This window comes from Xiphophorus hellerii, chromosome 6 (assembly GCF_003331165.1).
Source record: "Xiphophorus hellerii strain 12219 chromosome 6, Xiphophorus_hellerii-4.1, whole genome shotgun sequence".
Taxonomy (NCBI): domain Eukaryota; kingdom Metazoa; phylum Chordata; class Actinopteri; order Cyprinodontiformes; family Poeciliidae; genus Xiphophorus; species Xiphophorus hellerii.
Window position 1 is genome coordinate 15,577,768 of NC_045677.1, and position 12,029 is coordinate 15,589,796.

The 12,029-nt window shown below is 36.0% G+C and overlaps 1 protein-coding gene across 1 annotated transcript in view; it reads right to left on the reverse strand.

Moving 5' to 3' along the window:
• The window catches only part of LOC116722246 (dipeptidyl aminopeptidase-like protein 6), a 76,424-nt gene that overhangs the window by 9,901 nt on the left and 54,494 nt on the right, over nucleotides 1–12,029 (reverse strand). The window contains 4 exon segments of the mRNA XM_032566452.1: nucleotides 5,018–5,138; nucleotides 10,961–11,042; nucleotides 11,382–11,434; nucleotides 11,533–11,607. Of these exon segments, the coding sequence (XP_032422343.1) occupies nucleotides 5,018–5,138; nucleotides 10,961–11,042; nucleotides 11,382–11,434; nucleotides 11,533–11,607 (331 nt within the window).

The window sequence follows — 12,029 nt, forward strand, 5'->3', positions numbered from 1 at the left end:
AAAAGTTTTGGAAGAGTTGAGAAAAGGCAAACATCTACATGTGATACTCTTATTTAGGAAAAATGTATTTATCAAAAGTGACATCCTTATCTAAAACAAAACAAATTCTTGGAGAATTATTAAGTTCTGATAAATTGACAAAGCTTTATACATAGATTTTAAAGCATGTTTCTTAAATTTAGACATCAGGAGATGTAACCATCTCATAAGAATAAATGCTGAAACAAGCAAGAACTACACAAAACTTGGTGATATTAATTGCATTGACATTGCAGCTCAGCAGTTGAAAAAGGCATTTACACCATGTGAGAAAGTCCTTTGAAAAAACTTTTGAAATAAAACCAATAATTGGTTTAATTTAAATGCCAGTAGGAAACAGTACCTACATTGTTTTGAAACATATACATGGTACTAGAAATTATGTATGATAAATCTAAGTTTCAACCATTCTTTAAATTGCGTATAAACTTTCAACAAAAATGCTATAGAAACAAAACGTTTTTTCTCTATAAAGCCAGTTCCAATAAGCAAATTACAGTTTTAAACTGTTTTGCTATTTTATGATTATTGGATCAGTTTTCAGATAAAGCATAAATAATATTAAATTAACTAAATCCCTTTACAAAATACTATATTATTCCCCCGATGTGCAGCAGTTCCTCCAGCAGGGGGCAGAAGAACTCTTTTAAAAGTACTTTGACTGCAGAACAGACTACTGCACTTACATGTGGTGCTCCAAACAACAACCTTCTCTCAGTAAACAATGATTGGATCAGCTTTGGTGAGCAGTGTGGTCATGTTTGTCATCAGTCTATAATTATTTCTGACACTGCTCCAAATGTGAGGTCAGAGTGGACTCAGGAAAACATTGAACACCGAGTACGTTTAATAGATTTCTAACTCTAAGGTTGAGTGGAGAATGTTGGAGTGCAGAAGGAATTTCAAGGTTAGTGGCCGAAATAAGCTCTTTCTACACCATCTGAGCACAAAACAGTGCATGAATAATGTGATTAATGTTAGTCATTATTCTTTGGCGGTCGTTGAATAAAACTGTATGTTTTGAGCCCTAACACACCCTGTAATATGCTCGCTGTTTGCTGTGCATCTTCCTCCTTTACATGACAGCTTCAGACAGCAGAGAAGAAAACAGCTTTTCAAATTCTTTTTTTTTGTAATTAGCAGCTGCAGTATTCAGATTTTTAAAGGATATGAGTGGATATGCAGACACACCACATCCTAATAACACAACCTTCTCTTCAATCTCAGAGGCATCACAAACGCCTTTTCAGTTTCCATTCTCTGAATTTAGTTGTCTTCATCTGTCAGTCATGAGTGTAAGTCATGTTTAGTTTATATGATTTCTGTTTTGACAACTGAGGACTAATTACTAACACTAATAACATCAAAGGTTTACAGATTATAGTTGGCTGAGCACTGTTCCCAAGAGATCACATGTAAATTCTTTGCTTGAAGGCAGGCGTTTAAACAGAAAAATGTAGTCGACACGACACATCAAAGAGCAATTCCAAGCATGTAAATTGCATTTTCTCTTTAAATATCAGCATGATATTCTGTAACTTCAAAACTGCTTTTCACCTTTTTTGGCTTTTCCCAGTACATAGAAAAGTGCCTTTGGGAGAATGGATTAGGAGGAGGGATGTGCAAAGCAAAGCTTTTAAAAATGATCCATATCAGAGTCCCAGCTTAAACTCAACTCTGGATATAAGTTAATGAAGACTGATAGGGATTGCATGTCAACCTCATTCATAGTGGGGCTTTTTGTAGGTTTGTGAGTGTGATTGGTCATAGCAAAGCATTTTCCCATGTGGGTTTCCTCAAACAAAGTGTGTTTACACTTAGCTCTGATGTTTACAATGAAAGAGAGAATATATTGGCTGCTGCAGATCTCTGCCTGTTTTTATGATGTGAGTGGCTCTGTTCTATGGGCTTAGATATTTTCTGCCAGCTATTTCTGCAGAGGAGAGCTGCAAAAAGAGTAGCTGAAACACTAGTTATTATGTTTTATGATGTTCAAAGTTTGTGAAGCAGAAGAACATTTTCTGTGTTTTGCTCTCAAACAATAACCTGGAATTCAACTGAAACGAACAACAAGACAAGTCATTGTGAGAACATTAAAAGTACCATTTCCAACTTAGGCAATGCTGTGTTGGAAAAGCTGAAACTCTGGTATAAAATCGCAGTAACTTAAAATAAATGGAAAGTGAACGCTGCATTTAGAGGGTGAAATAGGTGGCCTATATTGTGTTTTTAAGGTGTCAAACATTACACTGAACTGCACTTGGCACTGAGAAAATACCCAATCTCAGGTGACTCAAATTATTATCCGGGACAAAGGAATTGATCGGGACATCCATAATAATACTAAGTTTTTTTTAACCAGTATTTTTATCAAAAGAGAAGTAATGAAACTGTAACTGAGTTTATGTGCTTACTGATTATTAAGTACATAATCAGTACTTACTACTAATTATGTAGTAAGTAATAAAAGCATGTATTTTGGGCATATATGTTTGAAGGTTATCTCCCAGTTTAGTACTTTTTGTATGACTGAAATATTTCTTATATTTGTTACATTCTATGTTATGGTATTTATTAAGACCTTCTTGGTTGTCAATAAGCCTTCCATGTCTTTATTCAAGGTAGCTTCATCCTAAATCTGTAAGAGCTTTTTCCAGGTATTGACTGACCTAAGTAAAGGTATACAGAAAAAAAATAAAAGTGTAAAAATTAAAGTAAATTAGCTGTTTTCCAGTTAAAATCCTTGTGATAAAAAGCAGCAGGAAAATGCAAGAAGCCAAATCTTTCCCTAGCTCAGAATATAGATTACATCTGTCATGTTGTGTTGTCTGAAACAGACATAATCTAATGAAAGAAAAATCTAATTTAGTCTTCCCCCAAGTTCATGCACTGTAAAAAAGTTTTCTTAAAAATAACTGCAATTTACAATCACATTATCGTTACAGCCATCATCCCAAATTGCTTCGAAATCAACTACAAGTTAATAATTCTGGATTGAGAACTCGGAACAAAAGGCGCATGAACTTTATTAGAAATGAATTAAATGAAATTACTATTCTCAGTGCATTTGTAAAGAAAGTGCCATCAAAGGGGTTTGTAATTAGAACGTCTGTCCCACATATGCTGTAATCAGAAAATGTCTCACATTAAATTACAAGTTTGCTGGCTTTTTAACATCTGTTGAATGAGATTGCAGCACTGTGCACATGAATTAATTAAAAGTGCTTGAACACAAAGACAAGTGATGGGAGGTAAAGGGAAGGAGGCGCACTGAAATGTAGCCAGCTGTGCAGCTTCAGATCAAACCATGCACACATAACACACCGTTCACCTCAGGGAGAGGCTGCTGCTGTGGGTAGAGGCACGAATCCAAAGACTCAATTAAAAATTTGTTTCAAATGTTGTTGGGTAAATATAACACATGTCAACAAGGGTACAGATTATGGACAAACAGGTTTCTGTTTCCACTGGAAGAACCCCAGATCATAATCATTCAGCACTCATGGCAGATGAAGAAAGAGGTGGTTGCTGAGCATGCAGGGAGTAGGGTTTATATGGAAGCAGCTCCAAATTCTACATTTTTCAATCTTCTCATAGTTTGCCCACTTTGTTGAGCTGAAATGGATGGAAATATTTTGACAGCAGACTGGCTCACATATAAATTATGGAACAGGAACAAGAGCAAAGATTTCACAAATACTCTGGAAGGAATTTTAAAAAACTCAATAAGCTGAATAAACTTGTTACACGACTTGGGGTGTTTCTATATAAAGTTAAATTAATACTCGAATGAATCAACACATAGGTAATTCTGCTACTGCTCTTCTAAAAGCACTGAATGCTATTTAGGGGTATGTGTGACAGGAGCACTTTAAAAAAATGCAAAATACAGATTCTTATTATGTGTAAAACATAATAAGAAGTGATTACTTTCTTTTTACTTCACGTTAAAGAATAAGCTTTTGGTGTTTATTCAAAATATATATGTATTCTTTTAGATTTCATCTATTTTATGCCTTTAATTTGGGTTCTCTTTAATTAATTAATAGTTCCGTATAGAAATCTTATAATTATTATTTTCTGTAATTATGGAGCCGCATTTATTAATAAAGTTTTGAATTGAAAATTAAATAAATCCCATGAACATACATTTAATTTTCATTGATATTTTCTGAAAATAATAAAGTGTTCAAGCAGAATGAATACTTCAGCAAGGTACTGTCTGTAATAACTCATAACGTGGCTTTAAAAACCTGAATTTAACCAAACTGGGAGTAAAAACAAATGCTGCATTTAAAAGTATTATGTTAGTGTAACAGGTAAATTATATTACTTTAAGTTAAGCTTTGAATTCCACCAAATCAGTCATTATTTGTTATGTAAAATAGTTTTTTTTATTAGTACTAAGTATTTGACGTGAGCAGTGAGTATTTCCTATTGCACTTGAATGCACCTCAAGCAGCATAGTTAGTCCTGCTGCACGCAGGAGGAAGTTAAATGATGGTAAGACGTGCAACACGTTCGGTCCAGATGTAAAACATTTTTCTTGGTTAACTCACCTTTCATAAGTTATACATTTATACCTGTGTTTGAAGGGAAATGTCTTTTCTTTGACCGTTTAATGTCATGACAAACATGAGTATAACTTCATCAGATTTTATTTGCCCGTAAAATCTGACAAATTTTGGTATCGTAAAACAACTCTGAAACTGCCTTTACTCCTGACAAATAATTAACTTTTAATGAAAACATTTTAATCATTGTTCTTACTGTATGTGTACAACTTTGTGCAAGTAGTGATGTCTGTGATGTCATGTTTTCTTGCCATTCCCATTTTGAAAAGTGACATCTTTACAAGTGTCAAGGCAACAGTGAATATTTAAAAAAAATTACAAACTTGCGTCCAAGATGCTACATAACAAATTGCATATTTTTATATCATAAAAATCTCCAAACTGTTGACAGACTGATACCTTACCTTCATACAGCCAGTCAGTCAGACCATTAAAGATGACCCCGTCTTTACCGGTTGATACCAGTCGGATTGATCGAGTCTCCAATGTTGCCCTGTAGTAGATGTTGCTTTCAAAAATGAAGATCTAGAAGAAAAAAAATAATTAGTTTCTATGTCAAGTAAACTGTCTTAAATTACAGTGATGTAAAAGACCTGAAAGATTTATGAGCCATTGACTGACTCAACATCACAATATGGAGTTAATCGTAATATTAACAAAAATGCAGCCTTCCTCTATACTTCCTATATGCTCTTCACTGCAGGAAATTTACCAAAATGTTAAAGAGATTTTATGTAAACGGATTATTTCTACAGACAAAACAGACTGTGAGGCTGCTTAAAATTAGGACACGTTGTTGGAAGATGGGCACCTTATTCCTCAGGCAATCTACTTTAATATTTTCTATGGTATTGCCAGCTTATTAAAGATGGTTGTGTGATTAATTTGCACAGAAAGTGTACATTTTATGGGAAGCTACTAATACATTAGCAGTAACAAGACAACAAATTAAAACAAAACCAGACTGGGTTAATATGGGATTATAGCCTGAAGGGGAAAAAATAGACCAAATCTTGGGAAATTAGAGAAATATAGAGAAGTTGAGTGTTGACCAAAATCAGCTAATTTTCACTGCTGAGTGTATATGATACTGGAGGAAAGAACACCAAAAGTTAGTTATTATCAGAATCTTTAGGTACTTTTGAATTTGAAGTCAGAGGAAGCACAAAGATGTAGGAAGCCATTAAACAGGAAACTGCATTTTCTATGACACGTCAAGACAAATTTGCATTTCATTAAGGCTGTTGGAGACAGCCAGGGGGAGCAAAACTATCAATTGATAACAGGAAGGCTAACCGGTGTACAGCAAGGTTTCTCTGTTTAACATATTGGAGCACTCAGATTTTGGAAATCTGAGTTAAACATCATGAACATACACACAGAGGCTGTTGTTTTTTTAATGTTAACCATGCTAAATGTTAACAAGATGTTTAACATGTCAGCTCTAGCAAAAGCTCGTTTCACAATGTTTGTACTACTGCATATGATGTTGCTTCTCCTGGTTGAAGCAGGAAGGGTTTTACATTGTGGATCTCACAGAGAAACTGTGATAGGCCAAAATCTAGGTCGAAACTTTGAAAAAAAAAAAAAATCAGAGTTGGAAGTCATCAACATTCTCATCAGTACATCTCTAATCAATACAGAACCTGGTAAAAAGAGAAAAACTGCTGGGTTGCTTGTGTTGGAAAACAGCTCCAGGTCAAGATTCATGATCTAAAGTTACAAAAGTATTCTCAAAGCTCAAAATATCAACTTACATTCGCTGAACTAAAACCAAATGACTGAGCGAGAACAAGAAGCTCTCTGCGGTTAAGAAGCTACCAAAATCTGAAGTTTCACTAATTTAGAAAAAGATGTTATTCCCTTAGTCTGCATTCACTTTTTCAAAGACTTTTAAGCTTTATAAGAACAAGAGGTAAATAAAGATGAATTAAAGATTTGAAAAGACTCAATTCTTAAAGGCACAGAGATTAAAGTAGTAACAGAACAGATATAGCCGTGAAGCTCAAATTTATGACTGATGGTTATGTACCTGAAATTCAGGTGTGAAATGCTCAATTCTCATAAGACTCCTTTCAATTTTATTTAGCAGAAGCCAGGCTGCTGTGTCAGGATGACCTCTTTTGTAGGTGTGTGTTGACCTAACTTTTCTCATTACAGTGTCATGGTAGAATAAAAGCTAGACATTTAATGAGGAGAACATTGCAGGATCCATCTCCCTGTACATTTGATGCTTCACCAGGCACTGCTGCACACAGACACACACCTCGCTTTTATATACTGATGTAACACTTGATGATGAATTGCTCCAGTTCTGATAAACTTAATGGGAAATCATTACATTCACAAACTGTGATGGGAGGAAAAAAGCAAACATGTCTGACATCTCCGGGTCAGATGGAGACAAAAAACAAGAGCTCATCTCTGTTTTCCTGCACAGCCTCAGAGGCTCATTAAATCAAGAGCAGAGCTGCAGCTCTCTGAAAGAAACAATCAGGTGTACCATTACCGTATGTAAATGAATCTACTGTCTTTCCCAGCAGACAGAGTCCCATCACACACTCAAAATGTTAATGTTTTCTCAGAGAAATGCATCTGTAATCTAAGCCGTTATCCAATAAGAGCAATTATGATAGAAGAGAATGCTTTAAAGTGGAGCTGAGGAAACACAGGAGTGTGGTAAAGTTAAAAACAAATTTAAAGACAGCAGAAAAAGGGATACAGGAGTGAAGAATAATAAAAAAGATTGTAGATGCTTGAATTTATTGCTATTTTTGAATCTTATTAGGGGGGGGGAAATATTTTTAAAGAAACGACAACATGCAATTTTTCTGATGCTGGTTGTTTTCTCTGATTGTTTTTTTGGTCTAAATGCATATGAAGTAAGATAAAATAGCAAGTCTTTTTCAAACTGTAGAGCAATGTAGAGCTGAACATGATGTACTGAGTATAGGAATAAACTCGAAGTGGACCACAGAGGCCTTGTTATAAATAACAAAAGATAATCGGAGTTTGTCTTGTGGCTTTTTTGCAAAGATGTTCTCAAATGGGTTATGTAAAGCTTTAAAACAGCACAGAGACACAAAACACAAAAGAAAGATTTGGTCCCAGAGAGGCAGTTTGTGGCCTAAAAGGATTAGACAATTTCCTGACAATAGCAAAGTAATAAATAATAAACTACTAAATATGCAGATAAGTAATCTGCAATATTAAGTCAAACAAATACTCAAAATACAATATAAACATTTAAGTGTATTAAAAAAAAACTATTTTGCATTAAACATTTTGCTCATTCTCAGTAGATAAAACTATGAAATGCAAAGCCTGTGAACTGGTCTGCATTTAGATAGACAGAATTAAAGACATAAATGTGTTTTGGTCTTCATAACAGCAGAGTATTTACTGCGTTCATTTGATAGAACATGAAAGGGCAGCATGCTGGCACGTTTGTAGCACTGTTGCCGAGGATTAACGAGGTTTGAATTGTCAGGGACCTTTCTGCATGAAGTTTACATATTCTCCCCGTGCATACATGGGTTCTCTCTGGGTACTCTTTTAATTAAAGCTCAAGTGTCTGAAACATACTGTATATTCCACTCTGTCATTAAAACCATATGAATGCAAAACTGAAAAGCTGTATGTCAAAAACTAAAAGACGATTCAGTAGCTTGCCACATTAAGACTAACTGTTTCAATATGCCTTCTCATATTGTTGCTTATTAATCTTGAACCATTTCATCACAGCATAGCTTTGGGTCATTAATATTTTCAGGCATATGTTTTATCTGATAGGAAATTGATGCTCGCTGCATGAATGACTTCACAATGCCAAAACTGTCATGAGGTGCGGTGTGGATGAGTGGTGAGGCAGACGCGATGGAACCAGGTTAGATGAATAATAATGATTTAATGACAAAAAAGCCAACACAAAGTCCAAAACCAGGCAGCACTGCAGAGCGGAGCCCAGGGCTCAACACAGGTAGCACTAGCTATACGGAGGCAGGAACCACGGAGAGACAGCACGCACAGACAAGACAAGGACCCGACGAGGACGCAGACACACAGGTGGCATTAAATACACAGAGGGTAATCACAGAAACGAGACACACCTGGGAATGATCAAGGGGAGAACAGGACAACACAGAGACACAGAAAACTCTAAATAAACACAGAAAAACACAGATTCTGACAAAAACTGATGGTGCTGCTGTGTTGGGTGGGATGTTCTGCTCTTTTGGGCTCTCCTGCACTTCCCTGTCTTTGTGAGGCTAAATGTTTAAAATGTAATCGATGTGCTTGTTAAGTGGCAGTATGATCATGCGACAGTATGACTGTAACCTGGCTGGTCCATTCTTACAAAGAGTTTCTTTATTTCAGCTGCTGTATTGTAAAAATCCTGTTGCATGTCCAAGTTCTTCAGCTGTCAGAATGACATCCTTTAAATTTGACTCAAGAATATTTTGGTATGAGTTAATTGTTGAATCTAAGAGAGCCAGATAAGACAATGGCTGCATAACAAATATTAAGCGTTTGTGCAGATTCACTTTTTTGTTTTTCCCATACACGTACATTATGGCAAAGTATCTCTTTGGTCCTAACTGATCAAAGTGACGTAGTCTAGTGATACATTTAGATTCAGTTCTGCAAACCTAAAATGCTGCTGTATGTTCTGTTTATAGAGAGGAGTCTTTCTCCTGGCAGTCCTTCCGAACACCCACACGAATACCAGATGGATAATCTTATGTCCCAGCTAAAACCCTAAATTCAAACAGGGTGAGTGTTTTTACAAATATAGCAGTTTGAACCGATAGTTGTTTTAATTTTCATAAGAGAAGAAATGGCAGATTTGGCTAATAATATGTAGCTGACCATTAAATACCCTGAAAGCTCTTTTCATTCATTCAGTGTTTGAATGTTTTAGAGCCACTTGTTTGCTGCTGCTGCTGAATGTACAATAACTGAATTGTATATTTTAAAATCTGTTGTATTTTTTTCTCCACCGAATTCATTCAGTTAAGGGCAATTCACAATGACACCTTTTCCCATCTAATGCAATTTTTTTTTTTTTTTTTAAGATCAGGAACCAAGCCGCCCACTAATAAGAAGCTTCAGTTCAGCTTCCTACTGTACCAACATTAAATCCAAAGCTGCTCTAAATGGCAGGCAGGCATTTTATATTAGAGCCCCTCAGCTACAATTTAGTGTGTAATTTATTTGTGGTACATAGCCAAAAGCAGGCAATTTACTATTTCTATGGCTCCACATTTTGGTTGTACAACATTTTCAAAGCATTTTTCAAATGTTAATTTAAAAGGAATTTGCTGCTAAGGGTTCATTCGTGGTTTAGGACTCTTAGACTATATTAGAGTTACTGTATATATAGGGTTATATATAGTTAATTATTCAGAAACATGGAAATCACTTTTTTTTTTTTTTGCCCTCTAACTCATATAATGTTGATTGAAGTTATTGAGACACTGTGAGCTTTAAAGATGTTTTGGCATATGTTGCCTTATTGGAGATTAACTAGAAAATGAAAGGAACCTCAAATCAAACTACACCAAAGGGCAACAAATGGCTGTGGCCACCATGTATATAACAAAAACAAAATATCAGTATAATAATTAACCCTGGGAGTAAATATTCACATGTTTTAAATTTGTGACACATAAAGCAGATTCTGTTGAAAATAACAACTATCCACCATAGTGACATAGAGGTGGAAACATCATTCAGTGGGAATACTTTCCTTCAGCAGGAACAGCGAGATATACAGTATATATATAAGAATAGATGGGAAGTTGGATGAAGCCAAGAATGGGACAATCCTGTGAGAAACCCGTTAGAGGCAGCATTTGGTACAAAAGAAAATATTGTTTATTGTTTCTTCTCTTCACCATCATGCACACTTTAATTGATTCATCAAATATAACCTTTTTTAAAACACATTGTAGTTTGTGGTTGAAAAGTGAAATGTGAATACCTAAGCAGTAATCTGCATAAGGTTGTACTGCTAAATACTTGGCCAAATTTGGCAGTACAACCAAAAAGTCCCGTTCCCTCTGCTTGAGTCAGCCACTGGTTGCGCCACAGAGATGCCATCTGCCTCTGTGGCTCCGACCAGCTCATGAGTGGCGTAAAAATAAAACTGCCTGACGTTGATGGAGGTCAGAGCAGACAGAGTTTCAACTTTTATCGCTCATAATATTTTCGCTGTACAACAACAAAGTGTTAATTATTGCCACAGCATTTGTCAATTCAACTGAGACACATCACAAATATCTACTATTTAATATTCTGCCGTGTCTACGTCTCAGGGCCACCAATCAGCAGGTTTGGGTGCTTACCAGCTGCTGGCCTTGGGGTCCCCATCCAGCATACTGCAGGACAGCTTCATTCACCTCAGGGGGATTTAAAGGCCAAGACTCCCTGTGAAGAGAACAGTTTGTGAAATCTGCACTTATATATACACTTAATCACATCAACAGTGCACATCAATTGTCTTTGTTCCCTTCCTCTAGTCAGTCATCCACAACATTGCTTCTAAACACAAGCACTGCTTAGTCAGACACAGATGGGTGTAGGGTTAAAAACAGCCTATAAACAATGCAGTCCACCATACTGAACTGAGCTGAAAGCAGGTCCCTTAAGGTAACAATGGGAGCAGGTAAATGTGGCTGACGTCAGTGAACTGACGACAGAAGGTCAGATTGAGGGCAGAGACCTGTGAGGGAAAGAAGGAGGAGAGACAACAGAGGAGACTCTTACTGTGTCACGAGGCTGTAAATGATGTACTTGGCCAAATAGGAGTATTGGTAGATCTGTTGAAACAAACCGAATCAGTTAGACAGGCAAAACCTCACAATCTGAATATCACAGGATGCATCAGTGATATTTATTGTCATGGATATTTATTTACCGGTTTTACATCAAAGGCAAACAGCACGTGCTTCATGTCTGGAGACAACTGATATCTGGCAGCTTTTGACCTCTCCTGAAAAAGATTTTTTTTAAATAAAACATTAGTAATACAACTAATGTAGTGAGGCTTGATTAATGTTACTTTCAGAACTGTTGTCATAATAAAACAATGGATTTTTCTTGTGTGTAATTTTCACTGATTTGAAGAACTTTGTTGATGTATATCATTTATTACAAATTTCAGAAAACAGATTATCCTTTTTTTATCAGGAACTGTCAGAGCCGGCTTGTCTGCATGAGTGCACTTCATAGATTTCACAGACAGTTCTTGAACTGAGGCTGACTGGCTGTGGAGCTCATTTAAAACATGAGGACTACGTGCCCAGATATTTGATGGCCGAACTTCAATAGATTGAATGTCTGGAACAGGAAGGGAAACCTGAATGTTGAGAGAATATAAACTGCAAAACTATTCCTACCCCTGAAATATTTCAG